The sequence below is a fragment of the Eumetopias jubatus genome, unplaced genomic scaffold (genome assembly GCF_037043125.1).
Source record: "Eumetopias jubatus isolate StellerSeaLion01/CBP00866 unplaced genomic scaffold, mEumJub1_p1.0 scaffold_4, whole genome shotgun sequence".
In the NCBI taxonomy this organism is placed as follows: Eukaryota; Metazoa; Chordata; class Mammalia; order Carnivora; family Otariidae; genus Eumetopias; species Eumetopias jubatus.
In genome coordinates this window covers 28,634,576-28,651,930 of record NW_028274810.1, presented here as the reverse complement: position 1 = coordinate 28,651,930, position 17,355 = coordinate 28,634,576, and the positions used below count along the sequence as shown (strand labels likewise).

General features: G+C 43.1%; 1 protein-coding gene across 1 annotated transcript in view; it reads right to left on the bottom strand.

Moving 5' to 3' along the window:
- Window positions 1-863: 863 nt before the first annotated feature.
- BCAR3 (BCAR3 adaptor protein, NSP family member) overlaps window positions 864-17,355 on the bottom strand; it is a 109,826-nt gene continuing 93,334 nt past the window's right edge. Inside the window, exons 9-12 of the mRNA XM_028087680.2 lie at window positions 13,954-14,125; window positions 11,098-11,209; window positions 4,669-4,881; window positions 864-1,475 (exon numbers count right to left, since the gene is read on the bottom strand). Of these exons, the coding sequence (XP_027943481.2) occupies window positions 1,297-1,475; window positions 4,669-4,881; window positions 11,098-11,209; window positions 13,954-14,125 (676 nt within the window). The 3' untranslated portion in view covers window positions 864-1,296. The remainder of the gene's footprint in view (window positions 1,476-4,668; window positions 4,882-11,097; window positions 11,210-13,953; window positions 14,126-17,355) is intronic.

Genomic DNA, 17,355 nt, shown 5'->3' with positions numbered 1-17,355 from the left:
AAACTATGGCTTTTATCTGCACCACAGGCATTTGGGGCTGGTGTGGGCTAGGGGCCTGGGGCTCACTTAGGTGGCAGGCCAGCTCTGGTGCCAGGACCATGTTCTATCTGCACTGTCAAGGTGAAGGGGAAACAAACTGTGGTGCTCACTAGTCCCTCTGACCCTCTAGAGTTCCAGCAGCTCCCCCACTATTTGGCAGGGTTCTAGGGCTGGTTCCTTTATATTCTAGTTGCCCTTTTAAACCATGGCTTTTCTGTACCCCAGGGCAAACAAATCTGCTCGTGGTCCTTCATTACCATCCGTCCCCACTGCAGTTTGCAGCTTTGGGAGTAGGGGTTTCCTTTGTTACTGCGTCACCATCCCTCTTGCCGTTCTCTGTGTGGTCTATCTTCTGTTGTGCGGAAGCTATTCAGTCAGCCCTCACTTCTTTAGGAGGATGTGCTTTATAAATAGGTATAGATTTGGTGTAGCTGTGGAAGAAGTGAGTTCAGGGTTTTCCTATGTTGCCATCTTGAACTGGAAGCTCAGCAGTCGGTTATTTTCAAATGCATGAAGTGATGTCATGAAGTGTACTAGCATCTGGTACTCACCTTATACCAGGTGCTGCACTGCACACAGATGATGAGGTTCCTGCTAGCAAGCACCACAGCTTCACTTTGAACCTAGGTCTTCTAGAGCCAGGTCTACCTTGTATCACTATTCACTGTCTCCCAAGCCACAAATACTAAATTTTCCATATCATTCTCATCCATTTTGGTTTATTATTAGGATAGAGTATCTAGGGAAGAGAATACCTCAGGGAGGTAGGAGGTATAATTATTGTACTATGATGAGTTATTTAATATTAAAGAGACCAGACACAATTAGTTCACAAAAAGATATATTTTCATATGACTATTTACATTTTTCATAAAGAATATCATACAACTGATACCTTCCATAATGTTTCATGCTTTTAAACTCTTCTATTTACACTTATCTGACAAGGAATTTAAAATGGTCAAATACCTAGAAAAAGAAAGCAACCAGCCAACATAGCTAGGTCTTCTCTTAAATTTGCTGATCATTAGCAATAGTTACCTTCATAATAAATTATCTTCATTTTAAAATCAGTAGTAATTTTAAACAATTCATAAATAAGTGTGCCCTGTGCAATTTACACGTTTAATATCCTGTGGATACTAAAAGCTTGTATACTGTCAGATTTGCACATTATTACTTTATCAAATGATAAGCCTTCCCCAAGAGGAAACTGGAGAAGCTTCAAATAATAGCCTAAGGTTCTCTGGAGAGTTATCAAAGCTCTGCCTGCTTTACAGGAGGAGGTTCCAATTTACGTGAGAGGGCAGTTAAAATCTGGCTGAATTTCTCATATCTCTCTGTCTGATTCACTTGTGCACCTTTGCTGCCCCATAGCAATCGCATTTGAAATTCAGTCTTGAGGATTTCACTCATTTCTTCATCTGGTTGAAAACCTAATAAAAAAAGAACAGTTACTTCAGTTTTCAAACGTAATGTCAACAACAGACTGAAAACCTACTTGCTTAAAGTCGGATCAAAATGAACTTCACTTTCTAGCAGAACTTTAAAAATGCCCCCAAAGAAAGCTATAGGCTCTGCTTTATATAAGAAAAGGGCAGAGCTCAGTCCTCAAGGACCTGAGCACCTTTGGAGAAGGAATACCAAGTAAACTCACTGAAACATATAATAAAATCCGTGTGCACAAGCCACTGTGGGAAGGAGTGTTCAAAATACCTTGTTTTGTTTTTACAGCTTTATTGATGTATAATTTATGTGTCATGATTCACCTATTGTAGCTGCAGTGTGATATATAACAGTAAGCCTATACAGGTTATACATCATCACCACCAGTTTTGGAACATTTCCATCACCCTAGAAAGTTACCTGGTACGTCTTTGCTTTGTGTTGCTATTGTTTTGCCTTTTCTAGAAACTTGATATAAATGGAATCATACAATGTGGACTTTATGTCTGGTTTCTTTTATCTAGCACCATGTTTTTGAGACTATTCCATATTGTCACAGGTTATCAATTCATTCCTTTTTATTGCTAAGTAGCATTTGGTTATACGAACATTCCACATTTTGTTTATCCATTCACCAACTGATGGACATTGGGACTGTTTCTAGTTTCTGGCTGTTATGAATGATGTTGTAAACATCTGTATGTAAGTCTGTGTGTGGACATGTGTTTTCATTTCTCTATAAGTTGCCAGATCTTAGTATTGTCATTTTTTTTTTTTTTAAGTAGGCTCCACCGTCCAGTGTGGAGCCCAACATGGGGCCTGAACTGATGACCCTGAGATCAAGACCTGAGCTGAAATCAAGAGTCAGATGCTTAACAGCTGAGCGAGCCCCCAGGTGCCCCAGTATTATCATTCTTTTAGACAGTATGTGGTATTGTCTCATTGTGGTTTAAATTTACATTTCCCTAATGACTAATGCTTTAAATGTCTTTCCATATAGTTATTTGTCACTGGCAGGTTTGTCTTCTCATTGAGTTGTAAGAGTTCTTTATATAGTCTGGATATAAATCCTCTATCAGATAAATGTTTAGCAGATGTTTTCTTCTCGTCTCTGGTTTGCCTTTTTACTTTCTTAATGGTGTCTTTTGAAGAGCAAAATTTATAATTTTATTAAAAATTTTTCTTAATGGTTCATGCTTTTTGTTTCCTAAAACAGCTTTGCTAATCTAAGGGTACAATGAATTTCCCCTATGTTATCTTATAGGAGCTTTACACTTTAGCTCTTACATTTGGACCTATGATCCATTTTGGATTGATTAGTGTGTATGGTATGAGGTAAGGATCAGGATTCTTTTTTTTTTTTTTTTGAGAGAGAGAGACAGTGTGAAGCCGACTCCCCACTGAGCAGAGAGCCCAATGTGGACTCGATCCCAGGACACTGAAATCATGACCTGAGCTGAAGGCAGACACTTAAACGACTGAGCCACCTAGGCGCCCAGGATTCATTTTTTCTTTTGCCTAGCATAGCCAATAATTCCAACACCATTTGTTGAAAGACTATATCCAATGAATTACATTGGCACCATTCTCAAAAATATATGGACAGCCATATATGCGTGATCTGTTTCATGACTCTTTTCTGTAACGTAAGAGAAGATCTGTCTACTTAAAGCCAAGGCTATTCAGTCAACTATTTGAGAGGTAGAAAACTCCAGACAAAGAGTCATACAGGCACGTGGTTCTCATCCTTGGTTCCTGCTGGATTAATCTGCTCTGTCCTTAAATCTGTTTCTACCATCTAGATTTATAGGATCTTTCTGAGAAAATAATAGAAGCCCTCCACTCCAACTTTTCCTGTGATGCCAGAATATCTTTGACAGATAACACACCAGAGGCTCAACAATGACTTCCAATCATTGAATTAATATGCTTTGAGTCCCTGTCTTGGGCTGGGTATATATTGGTGTGAAAATCTCTACCCTTACTGGGGTCATAGTTACTTCCAGCAGTGGAAACTTGCTACATAAACCTGTAGCAGGATTAACTGAGAAATGCCATTAGATACCTTTAAAGTGATTTGCTATAAAGCAGCTTAAAACCCTTTTCTCAAAACCCATCCTAATATATTGGCTTAGGCAACATCCAACGTAATATAGTTATTAGCTTGTATAAGCAGGCACTCTAATATCTGGGGAATTGAAATTAGGTGGTTTATTTTCTGAATCCTACACTGCCAACCCTAGATAACTTTCTGAGATAAAAATTGAAAGAGGTGTGTAGTTCTTAAACCTACAGCAGATAGAGTGTCAACTGTTTAGTCCCAAATTCTGGTTCTGGAGCAACAACTTTGTTTTAGGATGAAATAAATAGGCCTCTCCTGCCCTATGTAGTTCTTTCTTAACCTTGTGGGTGAAACTTTGGGCCCTTGAAGAATTTTAAAAATACAGTGAAGAAGAGAAAATAATCATTCCTGATACCATCTTGGGTAAAGCCCTCCTTCTTATCTTGCTTCCTAAATGATCTTTTTGCCTGCAAGCCTTGAGCCCTCCCACAAACAGATGCCATATTTAAAACATAAATCTGCCCACGTCATGACACTATCCCATGTTTAAAACCCTTCACAGGCTCTTCCTCAGCCAGAGTCCTGCATGGAAGGCCTTCCCAGCTATATCCCCCTCCTTCAGCCTAGTTGGTCATTCCTTAAGACACACTTTACACTAATCCAAACCTGAGTACTGGTGGTTTATACTTTTCTCACAGCTCTCTCAGCAGTGCCTTTGCCTGTGTTGGACCCTCTGCTGCTAAAAGCAGGGGAGCTCACCTCCCAATGTGGGAAGAAATATGAATGCGGATAAATGAAGTCACATAGAACTCTAACTCCTTCTGTTAGCCCACCTTCACATAGCTCCAATCAGAAGTACTAATGGTAGGCGGGCTGACCACTTCCTTCTTGACCCTCTCAGTTTATTCTATGCCACTGACACAACAGAACACACAGAGAAGGAGAAACAGGATTCTCAAGTCACTTAGGGACTAAGAGGAAATAATGATCAATCATAAGAAAGGGAATTCCATGCCTTAATCTTTCCTACTTTGTCTTTTCCTGAGAGCATCCATGCTCTTTGTTCCTTCATTCTAATTATTATGCAGAGAAGGGAGCAGCTTACAGAAAACAGCTCTTACCTTCCAGGACCCTCTCAGCGTTCATCCGGTAGCTGTCTGCAGTTTCTGCCATGAGCCGGGCTGTGGCCAAGTGGTTCAGCATAATCTCACAGCTTTCGTCATTTTTTTCCCACATGTCAGTTCCTTCAAAAGTGACAGCCTGGCGCTCCATCAAGGTCACAAGAGGCATCAATAGGGGGACTGATATTTTGTTGGGGGGAACACACGTAGACTCTGAAAAATGGGGTAAAGTTTTCTATGTTGTATTTTTTTTTCAAAGTTAAAGAGAGTTCCAATTCAAGATGGTGACATAGGAAGAGCCTGTGCTCCCCTCCCCCAGTGGACACACCGAATCTGCAGCTAAATATGGAACTTCCTCTGAAAAAACCCTAAAAACTGAGCAACTCCTACACAGCGGGTAAACAAGGCCCACATCAAAGCAGGTAGGAGAGGCCAGGACCCAATCTCACCATAAACCTCAATCCTGGCACTACTGGGAGAGAACTCAAAACTTGGAGCTTTCTCCCTGAGGAATGAAGGGTTTGAACCCCACATTAGACACCCCAACTTTAAAACCTGCACCTAAGAGATAAGCCCCTAAAACATCTAGCTTTGAAAATCAACCCTGTCACATCCATGAGACCCACGGACTATAACAAACTAAGAAAGGCTCTTAAAGGGCTTGTGTACCCACCTGCACCAGAGCTCAGCACGGAGGCAGTGGACTGAGAGGAGCTCATTTGCTAATCTTGAAGCGTTGACTGGAGGGGCAGGCTAATTTAGCACACATCTAGGGGCCCGCTGGTGTGCTGGCAGGCACCATCTTCATGCTCTTTCTTTGCCTTATTCCAGCCAGCAGGTGCCATCTATATGCTCTCCCTCTGCCAAACTGCACAGTGCCACTATCTTCAGAGGGGAGCTTTTACACACATTTGGTGCCTCAGTTTTTGCGGGTGCTCCCCATGATACACTCTTGATCACCTGGCTGTGAAGGCTAGGGGAACTGTGATCCTGTGTCTCACAGAACTGTAACAACCGGAAACACAGTTCTATGCAGGCACCCCCAGGGCGCTGCAAAGACAGCAGACTGAAACACACCCCAGTCTTTCTGTGAAAGAGGCCTATTTGCTTGTCCTGTAACTTTAGCCCGAGAGGAAGGCTTTACTTTTGGCACACAACTGGGGGCCTACAGAGATGCTTTCAGGTAATGTAGGCTGGTGGGCACCATCTTTGCACTCTCCCTCTGCCTTGCTGCTTCCTGATACTGCCTAGAAGGGAGCTAGCTAATACACTTGTTTGAAGTTTTGTTTTGTTTTTTTTTTTTTTGCAACTGCCATCCATGGGACACCTCCACATCACCTGGCTCTGATGGCCAGTGGGGCTTATGCTTGCATTCCCACAGGACTATATATATTTTCATAATTAAAACTAATGCCTGAGGGTCTGGCTTCCAACTGGCCTGAATCAAGGAACTGGCTGAGACCCTCCCCTTTGGGACATTGACAGGTCTTGGCATATCCTCAACTACTGAGAGCCATTAAAAATAAAAGACTGCTTAGACAATCACAAAGGTTAGGGAGATGACCAAGAACTAGATCATAGTTGAATGATAAGGTTCATTTCCTACGTGAGGCCACTTTAAGCCTGGGAGAGGTGGCTGTTTAATGCACAGAAACCAACACAAAGAGTCAAGCAAAATGAAGAAACAGGAATATGTTCCAAATGAAAGAATAAGAGAAAACCTCAGAAAAATCCTTAATGAAATGGCAATAGGTAATTACTTGATAAAGAGTTCAAAATAATGGTCATAAAGATGCTCACTGAATTTGGGAAAAGGATAAACACAGCGAGAACTTCAAGAGATAGAAAATATAAGAGTACCAAATAGAAGTCACAGAGCTGAAGAAAACAACGGAACTGAAAATTGTAGTAGAGAGTTTAACAGACTAGATGAAGCAGAAGAAAGGATTAATGAACTCAAAGACAAGATAATGGAACTCATACAATCAGAGCAGTAAAAAAGAATGAAAAAAGTGAAGATAGTCTTCTTAATGATGTTCCATAAGTCCCTTAAACTAACATTTGCATTATAGGGGTCCTAGAAGAAAAAAGAGACTGAAAACCTCCCTAAGGAATAGACCCAGATCCAGGAAAGCCCAGAGAGTTACAAATAAGATCCACACCAACACACATTATAATTAAAATGTCAAAGGTTAAAGAAAAGGAAAAAAATCTTAAAAGCAAGAAGACAAAACAACCTGTAATGTACAGAGGAACCACCATAAGACTCTACCAGCAGATTTTTCAGCAGAAACTCTAGAGGACAGAAGGGACTGGCACAATATATTCAAAGTGCTAAAGGAAAAAAGATTCCAACCAAGAATACTCTATCTGGCAACACTATCATTCAGAATTGGAGGAGAAATAAAGAGTTTTCTCAACAAATAAAAGATAAAGGGGTTCATTACTACTAAACTGGCTGTATAAGAAATGTTAAAGGGACTTCTGTAAGCTGGAACGAAAGGGCGTTAATTAGTAACAAAACGTAAAAATACATATTTCACTGGTAAAAGTAAAGAGACAGTAAAAGTAGATTAATTACTTACAATGCTAGTATGAAGGTTAAAAGACAAAAGTGGTAAACCTAACTACAATAATTAGGAAACATAAAAAGATGTAAAATGTGGCATCAGAAACAAAGTGTTGTGGGGAGTAAAAATGTACAGATTTAGAATGCATTCAAACTTAACTTGGTATCAACTTCAATAATAGACTGTTATAAGTTGTTATATGTAAGCCTCATGGTAACCACAAAGCAAAAACCTACAGTAGATACACAGAAGATAAAGAGAAAGGAATCCATGCATAGCACTAAAGAAAATCATCAAGCTACAAAGGAAGAGAACAAGGGAAGAAATGAGTAGAGAGGAAGGATAAAATAGCCAGAAACCAATGAACAAAATGGCAAGAAGTACATACCTCTCAGCATTTAAATGTAAATGGACTAAATTTCCCAATCAAGACATACAGTAACTGACTGGATAAAAAAAGACCCATCTTTATGCTTCCTACAAGAGACTAAGTTCAGATGCAAGAAACACACACAGACTGAAAGAGAAGAGATGGAAAAAGATAATCATGCTAGTGGAAACCACAAGAAAGCCTGAGTAGCTATACTTTATCAAACAAAATAGACTTTAAAACAAAGACTGTAATAAGAAACAAAAAAAGAGCATTACATAAAGAGGTCAATCCAATAAGAGAATATAACATTTGTAAATATTTATCTGCCCAACATAGAAGCATCTAAATATATAAAGCAAATAGTAACAGACCTAAAGAAACAGACAACACCACAATAATAAGAGAAGACTATTTTTTTTAAGTTTTTTTTTTTTTTAATTTATTTGACACAGAGAGAGAGACAGTGAGAGAGGAAACACAAGCAGGGGCAGAGGGAGAGGGAGAAGCAGGTTCCCTGCTGAGCAAGGAGCCTGACATGGGGCTCAATCCCAGAACCCTGGGACCATGACCTGAGCCGAAGGCAGATGCTTAACGACTGAGCCACCCAGGCGCTCCAATAACAGAAGACTTTAATACTCCACTTACTGGATAGATCATCCAGACAAAATCAGTAAGGAAATATTGGCCTTAACAACATGTTAGACCAGATGGACTTCACAAATATATACTACAGAGTATTCCATCCAAAAGCAACAGAATACAGGGACGCCTGGGTGGCTCAGTCTGTTAAGTGTATGCCTTTGGCTCAGGTCATGATCTGGAAGTCCTGGGATCGAGTCCTGCATCGGGCTCCATGCTCAGTGAGATGTCTGTTTCTCCCTCTCCCTCTGCCCCTCCCCACTGCTCGTGTGTTCTCTCAAATAAAATCAAATAAAAAAAATCATACGATCAACTTAAAGGATTTGACAAAATTCAACATCCATTTATGATAACTCTCAACAAAATAGGTATAGAAGGAACATACCTCATATCATAACATAATAAAGTTCATATCTGACAAACCCACAGCTAATACTCAAGGTTGAAAAGCTGAAAGCTTTTTTTCTAGGATCAATTTCAAGACAAGGATGCCCACTCTCACCACTTTTATCCAATATTATTATTGGATGTCCTAGACAGAGCAAATGGGCAAGAAAAAAATAAAAGGCATCCAAATTGGAAAGAAGTAAAACTGTCACTATTTGTAGGTGACATATCAGAACTAATACACAAATTCAGTCAAGTTGCACAATACAAAATATACAAAAGTCTGCGCATGTCTATACACTAACAACAAACTATCAGAAGGAGAAATTAAAAAAATCCCATTTACAGTTACATGAAAAAGAATAAAATACCTAGAAATAAATTTAACCAAGGAGCTGAAAGCCCTATATACTGAAAACTATCTGACACTGATGAAAAAAATTGAAGACACAAACAAATGGAAAGATATTCTATATCTGTGGTTTGGAAGAGTTAATATTGTTAAAATGTCCATATTACCTAAAGCAATCCACAGATTCAATGCAATCCTTATAAAATTCCAATGGCATTTTTCACAGAAATAGAACAAACAATCCTAAAATATGGGGGGACCACAGAAGACCCTGAATAGCCAAAGGAGTTTGGAGAAAGAAGAACAAAGCCAGAGGCATCATGCTCCTTGGTTTCAAACTAGATTCTAAAGCTATAGTAATCAAAACAGTATGGTATTAGCATAAAAATAGACATCTACATCAATGAAACAGAATTGAGAGCCCAGAAATAAACCCATGCATCTACGGCCAATTTATTTATGACAAAGGATCCAAGAACACACAGTGGGGAAAGGACAGTCTCTTCAATAAATGGTGCTGGGAAAACTGGAGAGCCACATGTAAAATAAAGAAAATGGAGCGCTACCTTACACCACACAAATATCAACTCAAAATGGATTCAACACTTGAATGTGAGACCTGAAACCACAGAACTCTTAGAAGAAAACATAGGCAGAAGCTCCCTGACATTTGTTATGGTGATGATTTTTTTTTCTGGCACCAAAAGCAAAGACAGCAAAGGCAAAAATCAGTAAGTAGGACTACATCCAACTAAAAAGCTTCTGCACAACCAAGAAAACCATCAACAAAATGTAAAGGCAAACTACTGAATGGGAGAAAATATTTGCAAATCATCTATCTGATAAGGGGTTAAAATCCAAAATATATAAAAAAACTCACATAAGTCAATAGAAAAAAAAATCCAATGAAAAAGGCAGACGATCTGAATAGACATCTTGCCAGGGAGATGCCGATAATTAACAGGCACATGGAAAGGTTCTCAACATGGGGGCGATGCAAATCAAAACCACACTGAGATACCACCTCACACCTATTAGAATGGCTACAGCAAAGAGCCAAGAAATAGCAAATGTCGGAAAGGATGTGGAGAAAAGAGAACACTTGTGCACACTGTAGGCAGGCATGTATACTAGCACAGCCACTAGAGAAAACAGTATGGGGAGTCTTCAAAAAATTAAAAATGGAACTATCATATTATCGAACAGTTCCACTTCTGGCTATTTATCTGAAGAAAACAAAAATACTCAAAAAAATATCTGCACCCCACATTCACTGCATTATTTACAATAGCCAAGATATGGAAACAACCAAAGCGTCCAGCAATGGAGGAATGCATACTGTGGGATACTTACACATAACTACACACACATACACATGCGCACGCAATGGATCGTTCAGCCATAAGAAATGAAATCCTGCTGTTGGACAAAATGAATGCACCTTGAGGGCATCCTGCTAAGTGAAATATATCACAAAAAGAAGTGATCTCACTTGTATGTGGAATCTAAAAAGCAAAAACCAAAACCCCTCAGCTCACGGACATAGAGAACAGCTTGAGGCTGGGGGTCAAGGGTGGGCAAAGTGGGTGGAGAGGGTCAAAAGCTACAAATTCCCAGGTATAAAGTGAGTAAGTCGTGGGGAGGTAATGTTCAGTGCAGTGACTATAGTTAACAATACTGCACTGCATGTTTGCATGTAGCCCAGAGAGTGGATCTTGAGAGCGCTCATCACAAGAAAGAAAAATTTTGTAATTGTATATGATGTGGATGTTAATTAGCTTGTGATCATTTTGTAGTATATAAAAATATTGACTCATTACATCATCCACCAACAACTAATGTAATGTTACATACATTACACCTCAATTAAGAAAGGTAAGCACGGAGTAAGGTGACTGGTAGCCCATGTCCTGTTTTAGCAACTGTAGTTCTTCTAGAAATGACGCTGTCATCTGATGAAAGCCTGATGATTCATCAACAGTCCTACAGATATCTCCGAGAAATGTCCCGCTAAAGGCTTTGATCAAAGCAGAGCAGATTGGACCTAATGGTCTCACAAACACACGTGGGGCGGCCACCATGCCCACTTGTGCTGACCCTGTGCTCACCTCGGCCTTCATGCAGGATCTTGCTGAAAGGCTTCAGCTGTTTTTCATAGAGGATAGCAGTTTGGGTGTACTGGTGCCTCAGGGCAGTCCACGTTTTTTCTAACCTTGTGATCTGGAAGAAAGAAAGGTGTTATCATTCTGGAAGAGGCTCTTTTTAAAATCAAGTCAAAGCAGTTGAAAGCAGTGTATAGAGAAAGGCTAATGCCTGCCCTGCCCCTCCATTCTGTATTGTTCTAATGGCCCATCCCAGAGCCAACTCATCAGTTTCTTCTATGCATCCATGTATCTGTGCATACACACATATATACGACTTTTAAAATAAAGGGCATATCACACTTTACACATTTTTCAGTTTTTTGCCTGGAAATCATTCAAGTACGTATAAAACAGCAAAGAACAGCCTTATTTTGTTAAACTTCTGTATGATGTTCCAGTTTATTGATAAACTAAAGTTTACCTAGTCTCCCATAGAGAAGAGTTTTACAAATTTTTTTTCCATTATGAAATTACCTTGGGAAGATTTTGCAAATGTGTATGTGTGTGAAAATATCTGGAGGATAAATTTCCAGAAGGAACCACTGGGTCAAAGAATACACGTATTTTAAACATTGATGGGAACTGCCAACTGTCCACAGAGATTACACTGATGAAAGCACGTAGGAATACATTTCCTAGCATTTTCGTTTCCTCGTAATAATGTCTGAGACACACAGAAGACTGCCCAGACCACACAATGCCACTCTACTCGCTCCTTTTCTTTCTTTTAGAACAATTTAGTCAATGCTGACATACGCCACTGCCTCTGACTGCCCCCACACAACCCCCACCTACACCATAAAACCAGCAAGCCCGAGTGTCTGAAGTTTCTTTTACGTGAAACAAGAAAGAGGAAGGGCACTAATATTTGGGGAATGAGCGTCAACTCTCTGTCGGGTATTTGAAGAATTTCATTTAATCCTCCAATGCCCTGTGAGGCAGTATTTTGGCCTCATTTTGCAGATCAGAACCCAGAAGCAAACAGTTAACTCGCTCCAGGTTTTATAGCTGGTAAGTGACAGAGGAGAGACTGATTCCCTTGGCCTTTAAGCGCTGCATCTTCCCAGAGGAAGGGGAGAAGCAACTGGCACCAGCAGGTCTGCTGGGACAGAAAGGAGGCAACTTGTCTTCCTCTGGCCATCCTCCCCCACCCCCACCCCCACCCCATGCACCTCTCTCTTCTCACTGTCCGTTCTCTTCCCCTCCCTGAAGCATCTGCCTTTCCCAAAGCAGCCCTGGCCTCTCATCTGGGCCCATCTGCTGGGTGCTCTTTCTTGATACTAGAAGCTGAGAAGAGAAGGCACGTGAGCCGGGAGTAGAGGATCACATGGGGACAAGGACACACAGGAGTGATGTGATTCCCCTCAGCCTTCCCTGGGTCTGCCACCTCCCTCCCCGCCGCAGTGCCCTAGCTCACTGTGGGGGGCCGGAATACCCTGGAGGACTGCATGCCCTCCTTGCTGAGGTGCCCCAGCAGGGAAGAGTCTGAGGCTGCAGGAGGTGAGGGAGCCCCCTGCACAGGCACATTAAGGTGCACTGGGAGAGGTCCCTAACCCGGGTGTGAGGTCATGGATGGCAAGCACATGATCCCACAAACCTCCTCTTCACTACTCTCAGAGGAAGCTCTGGGCTGGAGGGCTACACACAGCTTAGCCTGGTGCCTCGGCCTTCCAAATTTAGAGGCCGTTTGGGATAAGAAGAAATAAACATGATGCAAATTAAAAACACGTGAATGAAAAATTATAACCCCCGTTATTACAGGAGTCCGTATATCATGAAAATACAGCTGGATTTGCTTATTTCAAATATGGATCCTACAAAATTCCAGTGCATTAAGGAGTTTTCAAACTCTTAGGATATTGTAGTTGGAATTGATTCCCCTCAAAATTTCCTGGTGAAGGCCCTAAGTTGTTCAGCTTGTCTTTAAGGTGACCTTGCTTTAATGCCAGGAAATGAGGTTCCTAACATGCTCTGACTTGCAGGACATGTGACTGCGGGGTCTTTTCAGTGAGCGCCCCCCAGCAGGCTTTCAGAGACAGTCTGTAGTTAGCAAAGAGCCAAGCTAAATGACCAGTGGTTCTGGTATTACCGGTTGCAGATTGGGTTTATAGGACTGGAGGCCCCTGAGGGCGAGATTACAAACATCTAGGGCTTGTGGGGCAGAACAGAAATGGGAACACTGACTCTGGGCAATCAAGATGACAGAATGACTTTCCTCTATAAGGTCCATCCATCTGATTTTAAATACAGGCTTTCAGGTTTGACACTCATCCTAAAAACAGCCCATCCAAGCAGATAAATTCAAAGTGCCCAACTTCAGAAACTCTAATTAGGGGGTTAAATGGCAGAGGGGCTAGAAATCTGAATTGTTTAACAGAAGTCTGTTTTAGGTGACCCAAGGAATATAATTTTGAGACAAACCACCCTGGGGATCCTCAGAGATAAGCTCCCCAAATGTCTGGTGATGCAGATGGAACGGTCTCTTTTCTGTTACGACACACATTAGCCAGACGTATCTGCTAATTGGCTCTTAAGGAAAACCAATCATTCTTGAGGATGGCTCTTCTTAAAACACCAAAGAGAAAGTGTGCACTGTCGACAACGATCCAGTTTTTTTTAAAAAAAAACAACAGAGCTGAAACACTCAGGACACTGCTTTGGATTGCCCCCTAACCAAAGCTGCTTTCACTAAGATATAGTCTACCTTTTGAGATCGACTAAAAGCGTGGGTGGTTTCCTAAGCCTGGGCTTGCAGACCCCCTTTCAGAACTCAGAAGTCCACACAGGCACGCAGGGTGCACCGATCCAGGGGCAATTTACCTGCGGCATTTCCAGGGCTTTCATGATGGCCGAGAAAGAATAGAGGTCCCCCATGGAGTCTTTCAGTTCCACCGCCACCTGGATGATCCTATTGAGGGTGGCCGCTCGGTCCTCCAGAGTGCCCGTGCAGCCCAGAATGTCCACTGCGATGCCGATGGCCATCGTGTTGTGTCTGGGAGGGAGGAGATCAGTGGTCAGGCCCAGGGCAGATAGGACTAGGGGGAAAGGAACGCAAACCAGCCTGGAAAAGGACTCGATTTGTGCTGTTTGCCATTTCGCCTTGTGATGCGCTGGCAGCTCAATCTAGTGGCCGATTTCAGTGGTGAGACCCGCCCCCCCGCCCACAGGCTGACAGCAGCAGGGCCCAGGCTAGGCCTCAGAGGATGCACTGTTTAGAGTCAGAAAGGACAGATGCCGCAGGACAGGGCCACGTTCGGCCCTGCATCTGGAGCCTGAAGAGGTCCTCCTGGGGTGAAGCTACTCAGAAGTACACGGGGCTCCTTGTACCTTCCACCACGAGAGGTCTGGGGAGACCCCCGGTCCCTCAACACGCTGGGGAATCCCATCCTCAGGGAAGCCCTGGGCCACCTCCACTGTGCACCCTGGACTGGGGAAGGGAAGGAACAGAAAAATGAGAGCATATGCTTGACCCAAGACAAAGACACGGGTCTCGGAACTTAAGAAGGAATGAGGAACTAAGAATGGAGAGTCTGTGCCTCTGGTCAAGAGGCCAGAAGGTGAATGGAGATGTGGACAAAGACTGCATGGCTGACCGACAGGAATTTCCCTGTCAAGTTAGACTCTAATAAAAGAGAAATCTTGTATCTGCCAACAATCCTCGCTTTTCATATCCTGTACTACCCGGATCAAGCTCACAGACCCACAACAGGAAGCAGAGGGATCTTTTCTCCACAGGACAATGGGACTAATGTGAACGGGGTCGCAGAGCAGTCTCTGCTAATGGCAGGCGGCACAGACCGCAATCCTTTCCTTCTCTTAGTCAGGACCAGAGAGTTGACTGCACTGGGCCAGAATGGCCTCCATGAACTTTCCCTCAGGCCATGGTACCAGTGGCAGAGGTAAAGCCCCCATCCACAGGTATGGTTACCAAAATACAACATGGCTTTGACACTCTGGGGCATCTTGTTCTCAAAGTTCACAGCCAAGGATGTCACTCCATGGCCATACTCTTCTCTGCCCACAGAGGCCCACAGTGGTGGGCTCTCAGTGCCTTGAGCCAACGGTGGTATGATTCATCAAGTGGCTAGCCCTACCACTTTCTCTAGCGATTATGAAATACGTGATGAGCTCAGCTGTCTCCGAGTGTGTGTGTGTGTGTGTGTGTGTGTGTGTGTGACCACAGGTTGTTACCTAACTGCTCCACTCCTCCATTTCTTCACTGTAAAAATGGGAGCAAGGGTTGTTGTGAGAAAGAGAGAGGGTGTGGGGGTGTCAGAATCACTAGAGTGCCCGTTGCTGATAGGACCCTAGCAAAGGGTGGTTGTGACCACAACTGTCTCTATGTGCACAACTTGCTCTGCATCCTGGTCCATTTTGTCAGTCTGTCTCTATCTACTTTTTTTCTTTCTTCTTCCTGAGGTCTTCATAAATGGATTCTAACAAAGTATATTTTTATTGCCTGCTGAATTTATTGAAGAGTTTTCTTGCTTATTAATTGCAAAGTGTTAAGGTTGAGCTGAGCATTTCCAATGTTTCTTTTAACTGACAGTAAACTGGCTTCCCGTGTTGCCGTCAATTGATTCTTCTGTTCACTGTTTTTTTCCTGTGTTTTAAACGGCCCTTAATAAAAGACAGGTTCTCTACTCCTCTGGCATCATGTCAGTGGTTAACGGAGTAATTCTATCCATTCATTCAACCACCCTGTGCCTAAAACCTCCCTCATACAGCACTATAGGAAAAACTACTCAGCATGGCAGGTCTGAGGCAAGAAGAGGCACTGAATGTTATACAAAGGACATCTCCACTCAGCAGGCCTGGGATGGGTGAGGTGGTAAGCTAAAAATAAAGAGTGGTCTGTATCCGATTCTCAAACACAAGAAGATGATGTCATCTGACCCTTCGAAATGGCTATCACCTTGGCCTTTATTTAGTACACAGGCTGTAAGGAAGAAACCTGCTCCCCAGGCTCTAGGAGGCAGGTCCCCCAGGTCAGCCCTGGCCAGGAAGCACAGCGAGGAGAGAGTCCCCAGGGAAGTGGCGATCAGGAGAAAGAGGAAACAGATGTAGACAGGCGAGGAAGTCGGAAAACAGCCCTGAGGAGCCCCCAGCTGGCCAACCTCCACCGGGGCCTGAGTGCACGTCCAACATACCCAACGGCAGGGATAAAGTAAGGCCTGCAACCTGGGGGATTTGCGCCAACGTGCCTTGCATGAGGAATGGGGCCGCGTGGCAGCACGGCTCACCTCTGTTGAAACGGTGACCACTGGCCCAGCAACAACAGAGGGCAAAGCTAGCGGAGCGGAGAAGCAGGCCCCTGGGGCTTGGGGAGGGGAGAGGGTGCCTGCAGAGAGAGGCTAGAATCTAGGAAAGCCTGTAGGAAAAGGAGGAAAATTCACACAATTCTCCAAAGGCATTAAACAACAAGGATGCTTGAACAAAGCCAAGGACCATTTCCTAACCTCCTGCCTCCCAGAAGCCTTTCATTCAGCATTCCGGGTGTTTTCTCTCTGTGGCTGGGAACCAGAGTCATGGCGGTATGGGGGCCGGCTCATCTGCTTTCTGGCCAGGGAACCTCGAAAGTGGCAGATCCCCCAGGCTCCCTGAAATGCACCGTTTACTTTCTAGGGGCTGACCTCCTAGGACTGCGTTGTCCACCAGCCACATATGGCTATTTAAGCAGCAAACAGTAAAATACAACAGTGTGTCCCTCCATTGCCACATTCCAAGCTCTCGATAGTCCCCTGTGGTTAGTGGCTACTGTCATGAGCTAAAAACATTTCAGCCGCCACAGAGGATGGCCTGGACAGCACTAAAGACCTAGAATGTCCGTGTGTCCATTACAACCCACGTTTGTGTCATGACAATTAGGAAATTGGCTGGAAAAAACAGGATACTTAAGATAACAAGACAGTCTTGCCCAAAATCAATGGTCTTTCCAGGTGTGTCAAGTCCAATGTCTGCGGCGATATGGGCATCTAGCCTAGCACTTCTTTTAAAAACATGCCTCGCTCTTTCTGTCTTTTTAATTTCTAGGCCTCCAGCGCTCTGGCAGGTGGGTTTCCGCGGGCTTTTTCGGGAGACTGGGAGAAGGGGGCAGTGAACGCCGCAGAGGCCAGGGGGCCTGAGCACCATCGTCCGCTGCCCGCCTCTCAAAGAAAACACTGTTCAGACTCTGTTCTTCCCAACCCTTCCCACGAACTCCCACTTATTCCTAGTGCGATC